The sequence below is a fragment of the Plectropomus leopardus genome, chromosome 18 (assembly GCF_008729295.1).
Source record: "Plectropomus leopardus isolate mb chromosome 18, YSFRI_Pleo_2.0, whole genome shotgun sequence".
NCBI lineage: Eukaryota > Metazoa > Chordata > Actinopteri > Perciformes > Serranidae > Plectropomus > Plectropomus leopardus.
Genome location: NC_056480.1, coordinates 25,193,906 through 25,215,546, shown reverse-complemented (window position 1 = coordinate 25,215,546; position 21,641 = coordinate 25,193,906). Strand labels below are relative to the sequence as shown.

General features: G+C 38.5%; 1 protein-coding gene and 1 long non-coding RNA gene across 4 annotated transcripts in view; one reads left to right on the top strand and one right to left on the bottom strand.

Annotated features, from left to right (window-relative positions):
• col22a1 (collagen, type XXII, alpha 1) overlaps positions 1-21,641 on the bottom strand; it is a 71,853-nt gene that overhangs the window by 45,627 nt on the left and 4,585 nt on the right. For all 3 annotated transcript variants that reach the window (XM_042506667.1, XM_042506669.1, XM_042506668.1), the window contains exons 4-9: positions 17,678-17,758; positions 8,398-8,509; positions 6,480-6,603; positions 5,952-6,227; positions 5,762-5,842; positions 3,395-3,511 (exon numbers count right to left, since the gene is read on the bottom strand). In XM_042506667.1, the coding sequence (XP_042362601.1) occupies positions 3,395-3,511; positions 5,762-5,842; positions 5,952-6,227; positions 6,480-6,603; positions 8,398-8,509; positions 17,678-17,758 (791 nt within the window). The remainder of the gene's footprint in view (positions 1-3,394; positions 3,512-5,761; positions 5,843-5,951; positions 6,228-6,479; positions 6,604-8,397; positions 8,510-17,677; positions 17,759-21,641) is intronic.
• The window catches only part of LOC121957879, a 69,467-nt gene continuing 52,967 nt past the window's right edge, over positions 5,142-21,641 (top strand). Inside the window, exon 1 of the long non-coding RNA XR_006106797.1 lies at positions 5,142-5,214. This is a non-coding gene — a long non-coding RNA (uncharacterized LOC121957879). The remainder of the gene's footprint in view (positions 5,215-21,641) is intronic.

The window sequence follows — 21,641 nt, the reverse complement described above, 5'->3', positions numbered from 1 at the left end:
GACCCGCTATGGTCTGCTCGCACATCCAACCAGACACTCAAGGAACAATGGCTTTCCATTGTCTTCACAGCTTTTAGTTTGTACACTGATGTCAAGCAATGCCAAGAAATCCTGTGGAATCCAAAGGCTGGACTGAGTGAAAAGTAATGGCCGTTAAATTGCAAGGTCTTGCCCACCGCAACACTTCCCTCTGCTTCATAAACCGCTTTACAAGTCACAGAAGGTTGCCCTTTAATTATTTTAGGAGCATATATCATTTTAACACACGTCATTTCTTTCACGGCGGAGATTAGGAGGACGGCCCCCGCTCCTATAATGAAGAAGACATTATTTGTAACAACACTGCTACACGGGGAATTGCCTTTTCTCATCAGTTAAAGATGCAATTAGAGGAAGTCAACGCTGGATGAATTCCCTTTCACCCCATGCGACTCGATGACCGACATAGCCTTTTTTAACTACAGCGAGTTGGCTTACGTCATGTCTTTGCATCAGCTTCTGGAGAAGATTGCGATGACAAATTGCAGCCTTCTCTTGGAGAAAGTGAAGACAGACACTCATGCAGAAAGTACAAAATGGAAAAGCAACAGGGATGCTTTGCATTAAAGTTTGATTTAATGCCGTTTTATCAAAGCAGGAAGGTCTCCAACAACAAGAAGTACAAGATGAAAATCAATTTATCATGAGATGAGTTTTGCTGTCTATAGTAAAGTAAAGCAGTAAGACAGACAGTCTTACTGCTTTACTGATCCCTACTGTTTTTTCTTCTCTGTATACTCATAGAAATAAGGATTCCAAAAGGGTTCTTACGAAAAGGCTGAGGTTTGACTGAGAACCATTTGCTACTGAAGAAAACTTTTTAAATCAAAGGCTTCTTCAAGGATTCTTTGCGAGACTTAGGGTTTCTTTTAAGAAACTTCTTCATCCAAAATACCCTTTTTGGAAGAAAGAGTTCTTCAAGGATTTTTGAAAGCACGGGTGTTTAAAGATCTTCACCTTCAGTTTATCAAACATTTATTAATTTTTCAAATCAGTTAATTCATTTTACCTGTGCTCTGTTGTAGTGGAGATCATAACTATCATTTCATGGCATGGTCTGCTGAAATTCGTCTTTTTCTTTCTATGGGTACCTGGTACTTGGCAATCTATATGCCGTTCTAATTTGGTGCTGGGTTTAGGTTCCAAAATCTACTGTACTATTAAAATGATAAAGGCTGTAGTTGTAGTGATTTCATGTGATTTCAACCCCTAAAACAACGATTGTGAACCAGGATTATTGCAGGTTGCTCTGTAAGTGTCGGCCCTTAAGGAGCCCTTTAAGCTCAACGCTCCTGGACGTGTTTGTCTTGGTCCCAGGCTTACCTAATAAACTAAAACCAAGATTATTGGGGGAGAAATCTGCTGGTTATGTTACCAATTACTATTTTTAAATCACCCCCGTGTTAAATCTAGATGAAAAGCCTTAGAAAATGAAAGGCTTCTTGTTAGGACCCTCGGGGTGGGTGCTTGTTAGCACCCTTAGAAGGTGGAAAGATTCTGGATAGAACCTGCAGAGAGGTTTGAAAGAGAGGTCTAGGTGGAACCATAATACCATGGAAGGTATTCTGGGTAGAACCTTTTTTAAATTTTTTTTTTAAGTATCCGTGCTTGATTTAAGTTTTGATATTTTTGTTAATTTTTACTCCACTACATTTCCCCCTGAGCTTTTTGGTTACTTACAAGAAAAGTTGAAAGGAACTGAGAAAGGAATTGACAAACTTATGAAAGAATGAGATGGAAGGTGAAACTGGATTTTGTTCTTAAAATGCGTTAAGTTACAAAAACGACCTAGGTTTTCCTCAAGTGTAATATATGCTCCATTTTTAAGGTGGTAAGAAACAAACAACATTATTCTTAAAATTCTTACTGCTTGCTTGCTATTGCCAGAATTTACTTGTACAATTACTTTGAATACTTTTAAATTGAACATATTAAAATTACTTTGAAACTTAAGTACAGTAAATATGAAATACTTTAAGACTTGTTCTCAAGTACTATTCTAATAGGTGGCTTTAACTTTTACCTGAGTAATTTTCTGTTAAGATATCAGTACTTTTACTCAAGCGGCTTTCGGGTATTCATCCACTGCTGTCCTTTATGTTTGGTTCCACGTAGAACCCTTGAAAGGGTTTCCAGGTGGAACGTTATGAAAGGAGAGAACCAAAAAAGAACAGAAACGGGTTCTCCTATGGGGACACACCAAAGAATCTCATTTGGTTCTAGTTAGTGCCTTTATTTTTATGAGTATACACCTGTTTTATTCAACAGAATTACATATGCATCCTCAAAACTATCACAACCAAAGTAGATAATACGAGTGAGAAGAGCATGTCTCGCTTCCAGACCTCTTGTGGCCGTTTTTAAGTGTCCCTCTCTGGACAGCTTGAATGATGCATGCGGAGGATTTTGTCTCAAGAAATAAATTATAACGTGAGACTCCCAGCTGGCACTGCCAGGCAGCAGAGGCTGTGATTTGAACTGAATGGGTGGGCGTTTGCGTAAGCCTGCCCTCGCTGCTACATATCCTCTGTGGTAACCTGTCCTGTAATTCTGACAATAACAGCTGTTTTCCTCACCACTCCCTGGCAGAAAAGAGGTAAAAAAAATAAATATATATGTAAAATACCAGATTAAAGAAAAACATGAAGGAAAGATAGGGAAAAAAGGAGAGAAATTAGAAAACAGGCTTTAAGATTAACATGCATATAACATATGCACGGAGACAACATGTATTTGAGTAAACATGATTCTCATGCAGCATCGGGAAAAGCAGCTTTACTTACCTTCTCACCCCTGTCACCTTTGACAGAGATTACTCTGCCCTGCAAATAATTAATCAATAAGGATCAATTATTATCGAGGCGGGAAGAAAAGCAGGGATAATTGCTGGAAGGCATGCAATGTGAAATAAATGAAATGTGTATGATCTACAGAAACTTATAACAGCACTAAAGATAATGAAGCTCAATCAGTTATCTTTCCATCAAAATCAAAACTACTCTTGTAAATGTGCACACTTTAAGTTTTCATACAGAGTCTCCTTTCTCTCCTCTGTTTCCTGGCAGTCCGATGGCGCCCTTAAGGCCCGTGTCACCCTGAAAACGCATGTACACACAATAAAACAGCAGAACAAACATCTCTGGAACATAATGAAAGTGTAGTTGTTTATCACACAAACTAAAGGCAACGGTAGATGACCTTTTCACCCTTAGGACCTGAAGCACCGGGTGCACCGATCTCTCCCTGTGAGAAAATGAAAATACAGACGTCTTTCGAAAGCCATTTCAGAGAGGATTCCCACTCATCTGTGAAAATAATAGACAGGGATAAAGGCTGGTAAAAGCAGGTGCTTTACCTTCTCTCCTGCAGGACAGGAACAGTTCACATGAGGGCCTCGTTGCTGCTCCACACTGGTTGGTGTTGGAGTGGGGATCTGCACAGGCGGGGCCTCTGTGACAACTTTCTTTGGGCACTGAAATGATCAAATTTATTTACTGAACTAATAGTCAAACTAAACTAATGTCAGGACTGTCTGATTAGCACTGAACCACTCTGGCTTTAAAAAAATGACTTTAAGGCAACATCACTTGGTTTACCATTTTTGAAGTCATCAGGGCAGCTGCAGCTGATTGCTTTTTAAAATTGAAATAATGTGGTAAATACACAAACTCTTTACTGCCAAGGGTTTGATGAGAAGATCAGTACCCCTCTCACATCTATGTGTTAAGTAGCTTAGCTTAGCATTTAGCTGATCTTGGTAATTATCTGCGCTTAAGGGCAGGATCAGTTGGATTTGTCAGTTGTAAACACAACATTTAAAGTTGACCCCTCCTCCCTGAGGTCATCGGCCTCTTTTAGATGCGTGCTTATGATGTGGTATCTTGGGGCTGTTTTGAAGGTAAAGCCAGGGTTTTCTATTAGAGCTGGACTCATATATTGTATTATTTGAGTATTTGTTTTGAATTTAGACATTCAGAGATTCTTTTCTTTTTTTCTTTTTTTTTGCAGAGGACAAATGCCATTTCAGTGGTTGTGAAACCGCTGCTGCAGCTGTCACACACATGACAAGAATGATCATTTTTACCAACGGTTATTAACAGGTTTATTGGCTGTGTCCAGCCATTTCTGTGTCAGTGTGAGCAGCACCAGAATACAAACTCATGATAGGACAGAGTAGGTGAATTTTAATATTTTCCATAAAATCAGGACACTTACCATTTCAGACGCACAACGGAATTTAACAGAATTTAACTGTCAGTTTTTAACTTTACAGAAGTGTCATCTGCTGACAAGCCAAAATGCCTGGACTGGCTCTTCAAGTCTTCTATAAAGTCACAGGAAGCATTGCACAGTGAAACCTTTTAGAATGTGGATCAACATCAGTTTTGTTGTTCTGTGTTCAGACGCCTTTAACAAGCATTAAAACTTGTGTAACAAAAGTTTCCTTGATTTACTTGACCAGAAATGTCCAGAAAATTGCAAAAAAAAAAAAAAAAATTGTAAAAGATTACAAGAAAATGACTGTTGAGATTATTAGATATTTTTCAGAAAAGGAAAAATTTAAAAAAAAAAATGTAACATATACAGAAAAAAAATATTTGTGATTCTTCTAATTATATATATAGACAAGAAAATAACATTTTATTTTTCACACTTTCTTAAGGTCATTTATTTGTATCCTTTTATTTTCTTTTTTTGCTTAGTTTCGGGTAATTTGCTTGTAATATTTCACTAATTTCTTGCAAATCTTTTGACCATTTCTTGAATTGGCATAGGTTTCAAATAGTTAATAGTTAAATATATAATTATATTATTACTGAGGGACGTTTATTCGCATATGAACTGTGTTATATAAACCATATCATAACATTGCCACTTTGAATTGTGTTTCAATCCTGAAGTCAGTTTTACACTTCTGGTGTATTATAGCCAATTGAAAATTTGAAAATGGATTAGTCTTTTGGCGTTTTCACAGATATTATTCCATTAGCAAATTCATTTAACTTGCCAAAAATTGGCCAAAAATTAGTAATTTTCCTTTGTATCACTTTTGTTACAGAGCAGCTGGAGAGTGACAGGAAAAAGGGGAGAAAGAGTGAGGATGACACGCAGCAAAGGACCTGAACCTGTGCCACTGCCAAGCGTTCAGCCTACATGGGGTCCACACTGTACCAGGTGAGGCTCGAGGCTTTGTTAAGCCAGCTCATGCAAAGAAAGCCTGGCTCTGTTGAACTTGCATCTTAGTACAGCCCTGAGGTTGTTATGTTTTTATAGAGTCCAGCCCTCACACCCTGCACATTATAATATACTGGGACTAAACGCCACTGCCCAAAGGTTTACAACCACTGAAGTCCCGGCACAGCGAAATAAGAAATTACAGGCAGGGTCTCTGCAGCTACAGACACCAGTGCACACTTTAGTGGGTCACAAGTGAAGCTTGAGAGTATTTTTGTTAATTTGTACGAGTGTATGAATTGTTTTTTGAAGAAAATTCTATTAATTCTGCCTGGAACATGTAGAGTGAAGTGGTAAAAATTTGCAATACTGGTAGTATTTAATTGCTTTACAAAAGTAGCCTTGGTGCATGTTAGCTACAGCAGGTAACGAAGCCAAAAATTAAATGTTCATGTTTACTTTGCTGTTTTTAAGCTAAAAATCCAAGTATCCAGGTAGCACTGGATAAAGACAAGACGAATGCAAGTAGAAAACAATTACTACTCACAGGTCCGTTGGGTATATCACAACAGGTTTCCAGCTCTGCATGCTTGGAATCACAATAAATCATCATCCTCTGGAGGTCAAACTGCATGGACACAGATATCAAAAAAATAGATGAACATGTCAACCTCAGTAGCCAATGCTAAAGGAGTGTGAGTATATTAAACTACCACACATGCAGGGCAGAGACTCACATCTATTGGCACACTGTCATACAGCCTCTTCCCAATCACCGTCCTCCCTTGGATATCAATATCCTCCCTGTCTTCGATGGGTAGAGTCTGGATGTGTTTGCAGTCCAGGTACAGAGACACAGACTTGGCCTCCACACTGAGGGCAATCTTGTGCCAGCTGCGGTCAAACAGGTTTTCAACTTCGGGGTTCTTGAACACAGCTCTGACAGCATCTTTTGTCAGGCCGACAGCGTTGTACTCCACCCCCTTGTTCTCGCCGTCCAGGCGGATGGACACCTGACAAGTCAGAGGAAAATGTTAATGATAGGGGCTGAAAAATATAGGATGTTAGTCAAGTAAATATTAAAGCCAATATAAGGCACAATGTTTAGAAATGTCGCAAACCTTTGCTTTTTAGAAGTAAAAATACCATTTTTATTTTTTGTGCACATAATTTGATATGGATCTGAATAGTCACTGAGTTGAGCCTACTCTTTATAATTGACTGAAATAGTCACATTTATTACAGTTTACATTTGGCTGACCCACCTGTGGGATTCCATATTTGTCAAAAACCTGCCAGAGGTACCAGTCTTCACGTCTCGAGGTTTTCCTGAATTTGAATGTCGTCACAAAGGCGTATTCATCTGGCAACCCCTGAGGAAACACATCCCTGCAGAATAAAAGCACATTGTTATTGCTAGCATAAACTGTGCGTTATTTGACTTGTGTGATAAACACACATTTGCAGTGACCCCATCAAAGTTTAGACTTTGAATTACAAACTCAAAATCAAACAGTGTCTGTGTTTCACCTAGTAACCGCTTTGTCTATAAATACTGTTCCTACTTCCCTAAGCAGAGTGACATTGCTTTACACATTTAACTGAAGGTGTAGTTTATCATTTTTCTAAAAAAATAACTTTTTGTCAGATTTGCTGGCACTCTCACTACATCCACACAGTAGTACATGAGACAGATAATCTGTGAAAAAAAACAAACTTATTACTACTCCTCATTATGCATCCAATAGAATTACAGCACTAAAACAAAATCAACCAATCAGAGATGAGGAGTCTCTAGCGCAGTGGTCAATCATGTCACAAGTTTGTTAATTGCAGTCAAACTGTCGAACTAGGCAGCTGTGATAAAATATGAATCAAGAGTCTGTTGTGCTTTGCCTATTACTGTCCTTAATTGTTTTCAGAAACATATTTTAGTGTACTGTTAAGCTGTCAAACAAGAAGGTTTGCTCAAGTGGGTGGGCAGTGCTTTGTTTTGACCTGATTGTTTTCAACCTGGTGCCCACAAACATTTGCCTTTTACAGCTAAAGAGCAAACAGACACATATTTTAGTGTACTGTTTAGTTATAAAAGTGGAAAGTGCCAGTGGGCAGTGCTTCATTTTGGTTCGACGGTTTTCAACATGGCGGCCATAAACTGTCTCCTTTTACAGCTAAAGAGCACACAGAAAAATATTTTAGTGTACTTTTAAGCTGTAAATTGAATAAATTTGCTCCAGGTGGTGGGCGTAATTTGTTTGGGTTTGACTTTTTTCAACCAGGTAGGTATAAACTTTTTCCTTTTACAGCTCAAGAGCACACTGAAACATATTTTAGTGTAATGTTTAGCTGTAAAATAACAAAGTTTGCTCTAGGTGTTGGGTGTGATTCTTCAGGGCTTGACTGTTTTCAACATGGTGGCCACATACTTTCTCCTTTTACAAGAGAAACAGTACACAGACACATAATGTAGCATACTTTTTTACTGTAAAATGAGAAAGTTCAACATGTTGGAAACAGTCGAGCTGAAACTAAGCAAAAAAATTCTCATTTTAAAGCAAAACAGTACACTTATATATATTTCTATGTACTCTTTAGATGTAAAAGGAGAAAGTTTGCAACCTGGCAACAGTGTTGAAAACCTTTGAGCTGAAACAGAGCAAAACACACATTTTACAGCTAAAGAGTACACTGAAGTTTTTTTCTGAATACATTTGAAGCTGGAAATAGGCAACGCAGTATCAAACTCTTGATTTAGATTTGATCAGTGCTGCCTACTTTGACAGTGTGATTGCAGTTCACAAGCACTTATTTGACATGATGACAGCTGCATTAGAGACCCCTTAGCTATTATTGGTTGTTTTCATGATTTTTGCAAAAGCCATTAGAGGCACAGTGAGTGGGAGGAGGAATCTTATTTTTTTTTCCACAAGCTATACTTACTTCTTTGTGGCTGCCGTGGCAGTTTCAGGAAATATGACAAAAAGTTAATTTTAACTATCACCAACTGTAGCTTAAAAACCTTAATCAATGTTGTATATTTTTGCGTAGAAGAAAAAAAAAAAATTTTTTCCCCCAGGGTTCCCTAACAGGTCTCTCTGGCCTTAAATTGAAGTTACATCATCACAAATATTTACAGGAAAATATGCAAAGAATTGTTTCTTGTATAACAGGGTGGTCACTTACTCTGTTTGCTGTACAATGGGCATAGTACCAAGGCGAACGTAAGCGCTCGAGCCTTCATCAACTTTGGTTCCCAGAATATCTCTCACATTGAAGTACTCCATCAGGTCAAACCCTGCAGCAACACAGTAACATAGCCCAGTTGGACTCAAGATAGTTTCTCACACACACATAAATACGCACACAGGGCTCTTAAGTCTTGAGGTTTAGTTATGGCTTTGTCAGATTTCTTGGGGTATACTGAGGTTTTAATTGGGTCAGTCCCACCACACCCTGCAGCCACTGTGTTTGTGGCTTTTTGGAGAGTGATTAAAAATGCAGTATTACTGAAGAACTGGAAAAAAGAGCCACTCAAAATTTGTTTGATTTACCGCCAGAGGAAAAAAAAGGCTGCTGTTAACGTTCGTGTTTGAGTCTGAGAGTGTGTGCACGTGTGTGTGTATGTTGCCCTGCAGCGTGCAGTTTAAAGTGGTCTAACCACAGGTCATATTTAGGTGGTTTAGAGAGGGCACTCCCTTGTACAACAAACAAACTCTGTAGCTATGGTAATGCCAGCAGGATGAGAGCCTGTACAGCACTAATGCTGCCAGTTTGTCCAGCAGATCTGGCTGAAAGCTGGTGGTTATGTTGTGTGCATTGAGCTCTTCTGAAAGCAGACTGTGCCATTAATGAGCCAACAGGACCAGGGCAGCAGAACATATTCCTGCATGGCCTTAGTGATGCAGTACAGTCTATGAAATGCGAGGTTTCCGCTGGGAATATTAACAGCAGTGCACTAATCTTCCAAAGAGGAAACCGGAACATTAAGGTGGTAATGTGAGAGTCTGGCGAAAGCTTAGTGGAGGTCATTAGAAATAGCCTGGAAACAGGTGGTAAGACACACAGGCTGCCCCTGCGCCATTAGCAACAGAGTAAAAAATAACATTAAAGACAAGAGCCATCACAACAGACTGGAGGGAGCAGGCATCACTCCACATACTCTGTCTAACGGTGAAGTTTCTCAGGTGCACTGTTAGGGATAACAGATTACTATGCACTCACCACAGGAGGAGAATGTCTCTGTGCTGAAATGAACATTTTTTATACACTTCTGTTCTTTTTTTGGATACAGTTTTATTTCCTTGTATGTTTGACAGTCACCTCGACTAGACAGGAGATGGTGCTGTCTCTGCCTTTGCTTAAAAACATAACAACAGTGTGCCTAGGATTTCTCATCTTTTTTGTGTATTTTTGTCATAAATTTAGTATCAATATGGGAATTAATAACCAGAGTTTTATAATATAGTTTGAATGTTCTGTACTTATGAATCTGTACTTGTTATGTTCATTTGTCATTACAGCAAGATTATTTCTGAGTGACCGGATTCATGTTTAATCAAACAGAAGTTGTTAGGATCAAAAAATCAGAATAAACATTTTTTGTACCTCATTACTAACACAATTACTAACAATTCAATAAATATTACATGCAGTGGTGTTATTCACCTCTCACAGATCATGTCAGGTTTTCTTTTTTTTAAATAGGCCTACATATTTTTACTTTTTTTTAAATGAAATTTTGAATTACATAGATACAAAATACCATGTAACGTAACTTTAAAAAGAAAAGAAGATTTACATTTTTAAGCATTTTCTCTCTTCAGGATAGGAACTTACGTTTCACATTTGCAAAGAAACAAATGGTCTAAATTTGACACTTCTGAGTTTCCCAGCGTCATTGCTGTGTCAATTTGACCCTATCAGTACTTCTATGATACAAACCATTTTCATTTTTAAATTGCTTACTTAAGTTAAAAGTGGATTCATTTCAGTAGAAAAAGTTTTATGCTGAAAAAAATATTTATTAAAAATATTTTCAAGAGATTTTCATATTTTAAAATAGGTCACATTTACCCACAACATTTCAGGAGGGTTAACACAAAAGATGCCAAAGCCTAAAACTTGGAGTAAACAAATGCATTTTTCCTAACTTGGATAAAGATAAATGGTGTACCTTGTCACTTAATTTTCTTTCTTGTCACTTGTTGGTTAAAGTGTTAGTTTTGTGTTTATTTCATGTTCTCATGAATTTTATCAGCAGTTTTATAGCATAACTACATGCTTGCTTTGTGGTAAGACAACAGCCTTAGAAAACTAGCATATCTGAAACAACAGGTGCAGGTTCGAGTCACATGACATGGACTTGAAAAAGTTTCAAGTCACAGATTTGGTGACTTTAGACTGGACAAAACTGAAAAAGATCTGACAGCAACCAGTTTAGCTTCAGGAGAGAATAATGAAGAGCTAATGTTTTGTAACTGAGGACATGTTGAAAAAAATCACACCAAAAAAAAACCCTTTGTTCCCCTACAAAAACTGCAAACTTGCAAAAAGTTACTCAGCAACACAGTGTTTTGACAAATAAATCCAATAAAAAAAAAATCTTAAAAAATGCTTGAAAAGTGCCCAAATAATGATGATAATAATTATGTGACATAATTTTAAATATGTAATAATGATGATTAAAATATATTTTTTACCCTGACTTTTTTCTTTTTCCTGAGACTTTTTCAGTAGATTTAAAAAAAATATTTTTTTACATTACCGGAGGTCGCGCAGTTTTATGGAACATTTCTTGACAAATTGCTCATTGCTTTTGTTCTCCCCCCGTTTTTTGAAGGAAGTTGTACTAATTTGCTCAAGGTTTAAAGATTTAAATACTAGTGAAAGGCATCTGAAGGCAGCACAAGGAAAGTGATGTTGCTCCAGGTTTCAAAGAGTTAAGGACTTGACATTTTAAAGTTTAGGACTCGGGACTTGAGTGCAAAGACTTAAGACTCACTTGTGACTTGCAAAACATTTTTTCCCATTTTTAATACTAAACGACAAACGGACATATTTGCAGAACCACAACAGAATACATGCAGCTGACTGAAAACGACCAATGAAAATGTGCCCATTGAAGCTGGGTTTAAAAGGCTCAGCTTACTTTGAGAAGTCTTGCATTTGTGCAATGACCAGTGATAATAATTTAGCAAGTAAAAGGTGAGGTGACTTGAGCATTGTTGATGCTGTACAAATGGGATGTTTTGCTGCAAATCAGTCTCGCTAAAGGTTTATTGCTCGAGGAAGCTGTGCAGCTGCGACTTTTGCTGGCCTGGGTTCTCTTTGTCCCCACGCTTGCATCGTGCACATTCACTCACCGCGCCGTTTCTGTGGCTGTTTGGGGGCCATCTCAGCACAGAGCTGTAATTTGGACTGGCAGTGGATAGCGTATAATCAACCCAAAAAGTTATTTTGGACAGCCAAAAACGACCAATGGGGTGATCTGCGGGAAAAGCCAGATGAGTTCACTGACTGGGAAAAGGCAAAGGCACACACACAGCATTCTTTTGATCAGAGCAGATGGCAACAGTTGTGCAGCCGATAGTGAGCGCAGAGCCACAAGACACTCTGCAGCCTCCTGTGCGTGCTCAGTACCCTGAGGGGTCAGACTAGACAGCAGATGATAAATACAAGTCTGACTCAAACCGCAGGTCTCTTGGCTGTCAAATCATAATCAGTGGCAAATAGTCTTGACATTTCTCACGGAGAATCAAGCTGCACCAGCATCGAGAACATTTGTTGTGTAATTATAAGTGGGAGCCTGCAGGAGCTGCTGGTGTACGGACGATAAATACTGTTTGTCTTGTACTTCTGTGTATGTAGAGAAAATCTCTGCTCACCCACAATCTGAAAAAAGCACTTTACTCAAATAAGTTTGACAATGTATTTCTCAAAGTGTGGCCACAGTAACAGACTTACTACTTTTGGGTAAAACCCCAGACATCTTTGTCATGTCAGGGAGCTTCAGACCTCAGACCGCCATTTGATAACAGCGGTCTGGGACCCAATGCAGGTTTTTGCTCTGAGATCTTATGATGACACAGCTGTCTGTGCAATACTGGAGGTAGAGAAAATCAATAAGTATTCTTACATATAAAGCCGTTTTTTAAGGGATCGCCCTCAAAACGTTGCATCCTTTTAAGCTGAGGGAAAAAAACAAAGCCTTTTCTACCGTGAACTGCTTAAAAATCAAGACTTAAAGGATAATATTGTGTCTAAGTGACTAATGGGAACAGAATGTTTTGAGTTTGGTGTTGAACGAGGGTGCTGTGAAATAATTTGAATATCCTCCCTAGCCATTGGCAAAGCTAGCTAACTTAAAAAGCTGTAATATAAACACTCAGGGCAAGTAAAAGTTTGTTTTTTCCATTGACGGGCTCAGATTGTTATGAGAAGTTTCTTACAAAATATTGGTAGGATCCCTTCAGAGACAGACCTTTTCCGTTACAGTGAAGCATCCTTGTTTAACCAGAATCGCACCATTTAATTAAATAGTAATTTTATCCTTGTAAAACACACAAAATACAACTGTCTCTTAAATGTGGTTTGTATTTCTATGATTCCAACAATCACCAACTCTGGTTTGGTTTAAGCAAACCCTTAGTTCCCAGTGAGATGTGGAAATATAAAAGGATGCAACACTTTTTCCAGTTTTAGCCACTAGATAAAAAAAAGTTGTGAGCCTCCAAGGACCGTGGGTTCTCCTGGTGGTCCTTGGACCATAATGTGAGAATGGTAACGATATAGAAGTCCATTTCTAAATTAGTGATCTTACATTATAACAGTTACTAAGGATTTAAAGTAATTATAGTAACTAGTAGCTCCTAGGGAGCACCATTTCATTTGTGGTACATGTAGCTAAATGTAAAAGAAAGATAAATCAGTCCAGTATCCAGTATGTTTACGGTTTATTCCACAATAACCTAACTTTTGGTTACAAGAAGAGATTTCCTCGTATAATTTCCCTGTGGAACAAGAACTGTAATGGAAAAACAAACAAAACACAGCCCAAAAGGATTTATTCCAATTAGAGTGCTTACAGCACATCTGACAGAGTGGTACATCTGAGCGAGAAGCATGAGTGGGTTTCAGTGATTTATCTGAAGTTCTAATTCCTCTGAGGTTCACGAGAAAAGCCATAATTAGCATAATTAGCACTTGCCCAGTGGCGATTATCTGATAATATGTCTCGACAGTGGGAAGTGAAGCTGACAGCTATGATCTGAAAGCCTATACTAATGCTCTATTCTGCTCAATAACCCATTATGGGCTGTTCTTTAACTTTGACCCAGAGGTCACTTTAATTTGTAGAAACAACTTTATACAAGTCTGAAGTTTTGACATCACACTTAAAGCGTTCTCTGATCAGCAGGGGCAGCCCTTACTTAGCTTCAGTGGTAACTACTTGATGTACTTGTATTATATTTAAATATTTCCAGTATATCCCTGTCAGCATTTGTATGTGGGGCCCATGGGGGTATAAGTGGCCTGAAAACTGTGCCCTGTATGGGATTGTCAGTGGGTTCCATGATGGTCCCATGCCAGTTGGCCACATTTACCTAAGTGGGCCCCACATGGGTTATGCTGGGGCTACCACGTGGGTATGGGCCCAAAATGGCCGTGTTATCTGGGGCGAACTTGAGAAAACCCATGCATATGGGCAATTTGAAATAAATTTTTTGGCTCAATGGTTGACACAGCAACCTTAAAGCAAAAAGTACAGACAGTGAATCTGCAGTCTGTGCGGAGTTTGCACATTGTTTCTGAATGGATTTCCTTCAGGTGCCCTGATTTCCTCCCTCAGTCCCAAGACATGGAAGTTAAATGAATCAGATTAAATTGTCCGTAGAAGTGACCTGTGATAGACAGGTAACTGTTAAAGAGTGAACCTTGCCTCGTGCTGTGATAGGATCCAGCCCATGGACTTTATATAAAGATGACATGACATCTTTATATAAATTCCTTTCCTGACAATTCCTTTAAAAGTAAAGCCAAAACATCTGGGTAGCCCCCTGGTTGCTAGCTGCGGTATAGGTCATAAACTCTGTCCCCTACATGTTAACTCTTTGAAACCTGAGCAGATTGGTTTGATTTCTTTCAAAAACATGGGGAGAATGCAACGAGCAACCAAACCAAAACCAAAAATTTGCCAAAAAAATGTATTAAAAAGTTACAAGAAATTCTCCAGGAAATAAGCAAAAAAAAAGTATTAAACAAAAACAATCAAGAAATGACCTTAAAAGGAGCTGAAAAATGTATGTATGTATTTATATTTTTTTGTAACATAGTTTAAAACACAAAAATAGTATAATTAAAAATATAGTTTTCTGGACATACTTTATTTTACTTTATTTTACTTTACTACATACTTTTTTGGGATGATTTTCTAATTATCAAATTTAACTTGGTACATTCCTTTGTTTTCAAAACAAATTGAACCAATTCAGATACCTTGTTAAAGGTATGGAACATGGGCCAAACTAAAATCTCACAGTTCACTTCAACTGCATTTTTCACAAAGATAAAATCTGTCATTTTAGGTTGTTCTTATTATGGTGATGTTTGCCCAAGAGTTTTTTTCCCCAATTAGTGTGCTTGCATTCAATAGCTCGGCTTGTGATTGCTCAGATGACAAAAACCCCATACCGTAGCCATGATATTTTTGCTTCATTTTTATACAGTAGCGGAAAGTGAAGACGCATAATCCATCATTATATGCAGTCTATGGTTTCAATATGTGTGTTTCATAGCTGCAATATTAGTTCAAAACTCTGTTTCCATTGTACAGTGTGCTCTCCATTACTATACATCTGTTATTTTCCTTATTTTGAGGTTTGACAGAGCTCTATTAATTACATAATCTCATTGTGCTCTATTTTTTCAACCACTGCTTGTCTTGCTAAGCCAACTTCTAATATTCCCATAACAGTATTGGATGGAAAAGCAAATAAATTCATATTTTCCTTTGCCAATTTTCAGAAAATTCAGTTAAACTTGAGCTAAATTTGAGTAACCAACCGCAGAGCTTTATTGATCCATGAATTGCTGTTTTTATAGAGGATTTAAAAGCCTGACAAGAATATATTTCCTAAGAAACAAAGATTACTATTTTTGGAGGGAAAAAACAAAGTAAATACCTGCATGAAAGAATCAGCAAAATGTCATTAATTTGCAATAAAAAAGCCATATCAGTTGACCCAGATTATCAGGTGTTACTGCCCCTGCCAAATTTGTTTAGAGTCAAACTTTCTGAAACACAGCTTTCACCGCTCTGACATTTCTCTTTCCATGAAGTTCAACCTAGCAGGAGTCCAAACAGTCATGCCAGTGCATCTGTTTTTTCTCTCAGTGTGATGGATGTGGGTGGGAGACACAGACAGGAACTCAGATCCCCCAAAAGACATTCTTATAACAACATCCGACCTTTCTGGTTAAACGCTATTCAAGAGTTCTGAGAAACCTTTAACTCAGCAGCTTGGGCTACGTTAAATAAAAAATCAAATAAAAAAAGTAGTGGAGCACTAGTAATGCGTGTTATTTAGTAGATAACTATCTCAACTATAGAACTTGAAAATCACAGTAGCATTTAAAGAAACAGTTGCAAATGTTACCGCCTTTGAAAATTGTTTGACATTTTGGAAAATACATTTTTTTCTTTTTCTTTTTGGGAGTTAGGGGACAAGTTTGTACATACATGTTTGTAAAATAAATAAAAACTACCATGGACAGCTTAGCTTAAAGTAGTTTAGCATAAAAAGTGGAAGCAAGGGGAAATGGCCAGCTTATTGTTTTTTACACTTAAAACTTTTGAGTTGGACAAACACAATATTTCTGTGGTCATTAGTAAGCTTTTCTCAGCAAGAAAGTAAAAAGGCTTATTCTCAAAAATGGGACTTTGGGGCCATCTTTGACAGGAATGACTAGCTCGGTTAGCTAGGGTTGCGCCAGATAATGTAGCCATTGTTTACTGATGTCTCTTTTACAATGTAAGTCTATGCGGAAATGTATTTATGAGCCCAATGGCATCTCCAGCCTGTTCTCTTTCCAAAGTTGTCATGTACTGCCGATTTTTCAGTAATTTCAGTGTAAGAATGATGCCTAAAGCCACCTTTTGTGGTGGCATGCTACACTGCTGGTTGGACGGACGGCTCCAGGCACGGCAATATAATACAGGGGTGGGCAGTGTCAGTTGATAACATAGCCGGACTGATTCATCAAGGCTGTATGATACGCCACTGGACAGCATAAGGTTGAAACGCTGTCTGTAACTTAAAATAGAGTCCTATGGGGCAGGTGGGATGGGTCCAACAAACTCAGGACTTTCACCTGTGAGCTTGGTGTTTGCTTGCCGCATGAATGTAGAGCCAAACTATGATGTTTTTTCTTAAACTCATCATGTTCTTCTGTTGCCTGAACCTAATTACCTGCACCTTTGTACCCTAATCCCAACCATGTGTTTTTGTCGACGTACCGGCATTGGTTGCTTCGTGCTTTAGTTGCTTAAACATAACGACGTGCTGTTGTTGCCCAATTCTAGCCTTGTTATGTTATGTTATGTTGTTATGTTTGTTGACATACTGGCATTGGCTGTGCCATTCCAAAACATCACCAGCAGATGCAGGTGTATACCAATGGCGTAAAATATAGATGCAGAAGTCCACTGGCAAAGTGGTGATATGTGAGGACTTGGGATGGAACATAGTTACAAAGTTTCGTCACTACATCAAATTGGTTTCAAATTCTGGTTCTTTTCCTGGGGGCCTGATTGAAAATATCAACTTCTTGTTGGGTCCCACCAATTTCTGATTTAAACTTCACCTACTTTTTAAGTCTGCCCATTCTGAGTACAGCTATGAATATAGATAAATTAATTGGTCAAAAAAATAAAGATAATAGTGTACTCACTCATCGCTAGTAACATAATATTCAGTGTGATAGATTGCACAAGTCAAGCAAGTTTAAAGAGTCTAATAGTTGATTTTGTATGTCATATGAAAATTGATAGAAGGCAATGGCTGCCTGCAACCGTAGACAAAGTTCATCTTAAACACAGCAGCTTGGTTTGCAAAACATTAGCTGTGATGTAAAATGGGAAAATGCAAGTAAATTCTAATCTGCCCGCAGTTTGGTTTTTGCAAGTATATTGAGTTTTATAATGTGAAACAAGACAGAAAATGAATGTGGCAGAAAGGTAGCACTTTCCAAGTCATGAATAAAACCAATCCGTTTCCAATCAGACGTGGGGGAAATTGTGAGCAAAAATGGTCAAGATCTTTGCATATAAAAAGTGTCTCTTTATATAAAACGCTGAGTGTGGTGTGTGTAGGATATGCTTTGAAAAACAATGAGCTGACTTTGTGGTTGACAAGTACTGCCAGCTCTACTTGTCATCGTGAGAAAAGCAGCAGTTTGCACATACCTGGAACCTCCTCAAGACCATAACTGGTGCTGTTGGGCTTGAAGCGATCAGGTTGAACCTTCATGTTTGGACACAGGACATCTGAGGAGAGAGGACAATAGTTCAGTGAGACACGCTATAAATCAGAATTTGATGATCTTGTGGGAACATAAGGTACGCACAGAGAATTGTTCAAACACTTTTATGGGTAACCTTCCTGTTGGATATCTAATCCTGTGTTATTGTTTCATGACAAGTAGGAGCAGTCATTCTGGAACTTTATGAGGGGTCAGGTGAAAAAAGTGTGAATTGTTGGATTGTTTTAGGAAACGGTGATCTCATTGAACACAGCCTCTGGACTGATATGTGATCTAAAGAGCACTGGTGCAGACAGACTGCCCTCCATCTCTCCCGTCTGATGTCTGGGGTGTGGAGTGTGTAGCTCTACAGGAGCAGGAGGCACCTCCACAAGCCCGAGAAGCAGTAACAGTTTTATATTTCCACACACACATATTTCAGTCACCGTGATGACAGTGAGAAAGCCAAAACAGGCAGGTTAAGTTTTTATTGGTAGGAGTGGTGTTTTCTATTTGTGTCAAGATACCAGCTTTACTGCTAAGGAATGCAGATATGAATCCTGTTTATTTTATTAGATGTAAACAATATGGCTGTGGCTGACATTTTAAAGGGTTCATACAAATTTCCAAAAATAACAAACATATGTCACTCAGAGGTGGTGAGTTTTGTTTGTGGTTCTCACAGCACTTAACATTTACATTTAAAAAAAACGGGCATCCTTAAGTTTCTGGAGGAAACATGTATTCTATGCCCTTGTCTGCCTGCTCCCTCCCAGAAGTAACTAAACGTCACAGCAACGCAGACTTCCTGTTTTCTTTTTTAAACTGAAACCATTTCCCTCATTGGAACCTTTTATTTACTTTAATTTTACAGATAGGATACAGTATGCAAAGACAATAACCCCCCCGCAAAACTGCATTTTAAGTCTTGTGTAAGATTTATACCGACATATAGTCCACAAGCTGCTGGGCTTATTAACATATCATAGGCTTATGCTAATAATAACTTTAGCAGGTTGTATTTGTGGGCAAAACATGCCAAGAAAATGGCACATGTTTTGTCTGTGAACCTTGTGAGTTATAGTGGAGCTGACTTTTGTACTTTTGTTCAGTATTGTCACTTTCAAACAATGTTTCGTGTGTTTTAGTTGAATCAATCAAAATTGACTGCATTTAACTCATCACACTGGCAGAAACCCTACCAGCGACTCGTGTTTTGGACGTGTAATTGTGGAGTGACGTAAACTACTGCACTAGTAAATGCTCACAGCATTGTGGGCCACCTGTGAAAACACCTCACAGGCTCTATGTGGGCCCGATACACAACTATAAATCAACCCTTAGCCATGTCTGTGAGCACAATAAACTAAATTTATATTACTTTCATTGCATTTGAGTGGTGTAAGAAATCAGAAGATGATATCACCAAACCTTGATAGATAATCCAAAACTATCTGTATGTCTCAATACTACAAGGGTGATAAACAATGTTTTCTCCTTTTTTGCCATTTGAGTGACCAAAAATACATTCCACTTGAGGCTGCAACAAGTAAGAATGTCCCACTCCCTCTAAATAATTGGTGTGTTTTGTACAAATAACATCTCAGATCTATCAAGACAAACTTGTTCAAAAATGACTTTGTTCTGCTCCCCTGTATTCATTTCCCAATATGCCAAGGTGAATTTGAAAAGAACCTTCTCACCCATCCCACATGGGACGATACATTTTCACATCGCTGATTAGGTGCGACAGCAAATCAGGATCCTGTCATCAGTTTGTAATCAATCTGTTCAGACGAACTTCTCATTAAACCCTCGCATCAGCCCGACAATTAGTCTGCGTCCCAACTGTCAGCCCTAAATATTATCTGCGGCCCAAAAATATCACAGTGAGACACTCCAACTTCCATAATAGATCAAGCATCTGTCAAACATCTACTATCAAACCCTACAATCTTCTTAAATCACGGCTATAAAAATCTTCCTGTCGGAGCGGCTTTTAACCTGTGCCGTGTTCATTATGACCACGACTCTTGTTTTTCTGCTCCATGCAAAGCCCAGACCATGCCTAATAGGAAAATCTGAGCAGCTAATTTAACTCCCGGCACTTGCATACTTGTAAGTAATTCTACAAGTGGTATCTCTGCATGTGAAAAATGATTTATTTCCTGTTCCAGCTGATAAGAATTTGTCTTTTGTCTTCTGTCTTCAGTTTGGATAGCAGTTAAAGGAGTCCTTTTTCCTTTCTGTTTTAGTCTTTTTTGAAGTGATAATTAAGGATCTCAGAAAAGATACTTGGTTTTTATTGTTTATAAAGCCAGAGAGTCTACCAAAAATTACCATGCTGTGAATGAATGGAAGTGCGTCACCCCTTTTTTACAGACGGTGTTGTCGCTCAGCCCTGAGACTTAGCATGTTAGATAGCTGAACTACTCCCTGCACTCGTGGCCCTAGAGCTATAATTTAGGGATCCAGCTGTGAGTTAAAATGGAAGCAATGTTAAAACCTGCCTTTGGAAATGAATGTCCAACACAGGTTCATAGTATCAGCAAGAAGCTGATACCACCATTTTTCTCTTTTGCAGCCAGGCCCCGATACATTTTTAATTCATATGTCACCCATGTTACCTGTCATCATTATGGCTGCTGAATTTTTTAAACACACTGCAGGTGTTAGACAAGAGCTTGTGATATTTCTCTGTTGCTAAGGTCACGTGAGGTTGAGCGTATGCTGTATGTTTTGGTAAGCAAGGCCACACATGCTCTAATGAATCAGCGCAGCACATAATAAGTAGCATCCATTTTTAAACCTATAGATTAAAAGGTGAAAATGTTCGACATGGACACTGGAGCGGCGGCACCAGACCCACTTGAAACATTAGAGCTATAATTTTCTGGGTGAAAATAACTTGGCTTGCGCAGCTAGCCAGTTGTACTGACCACTGATATACTTAGAGACTCGCTCGTGGTGATTTTAGAGATTACAGAAAGAAAACACTGGAACTTTCTGACTGAGTAAATTTAGCTTTCGGTTAGTCCTACAGAGCTCTAAACCTGCATGTAGAGCATGTTGTTGAATATATAACCCGCATTACTAGTTGACAGACTGGAAATGTATGGAGTCAAGGAGCAAGGTCAAAGTTTAGTGGCTTTAAAATAAATCTCCATGCTGTCCTTGCACCAGTATTACTCTGCAAGACGATATGCCCTTAAAAAAGAAGAAAGGATTTTTTTTTCCTGAATCAACACTTCCTTCAGAGGAATCTCTACTTTTGCCTCGTCAAACTTGACAGTTTAGAGCCAGATTACAGTGATGGTTCAGAGTTTGTCTTTGCTTGTCTGTGTGCTTAACCATGTAATCATGTCACTTCCGTTTTTGTATTTACTGTTTGCGGTAAGACTCGTGGCATCCTTTTCTTTCCTGTCTGGCTAATTTTAGGCAGGAATTTAAGTGCTGGAGTGCAAAGCATCCATCTTGTCCATGAAAACAGTCAGATAGTTATCTGCTTCTCTTCACAGCTATTCGACAACATGAAGCTGTATTTGCAAGTTGTTTTTAAGCTAATTTATTTGTCTATGTAGGTTTTTTGGGGTTATCCTTACTTCTATAACCCTTGCAATGTGTTGAAAGATTTTTTCAGCACACCAGTAGAAAAAAAATGTTGAGGTTAGCATAAGACAGGCTTTCCAGTGCTAAACACCTCTGCACCAAAGCAGCAGTCAAAAAGGCAGCTACACCACAGAAATGTCTTGGTTAGAAAACTGTCATCTACAAGCCAGTTTTTGCAGCAGCCCCCTCTTGCTTTCAGTAAGCCATGATAGCACTGTATGCATGCGCCTTAGCACTTTGTGGTTGGGGTGGGGTTTTGTGGTAAGGGTCTTTTCCTCTGAATAGTGTTTAAGGGTTAA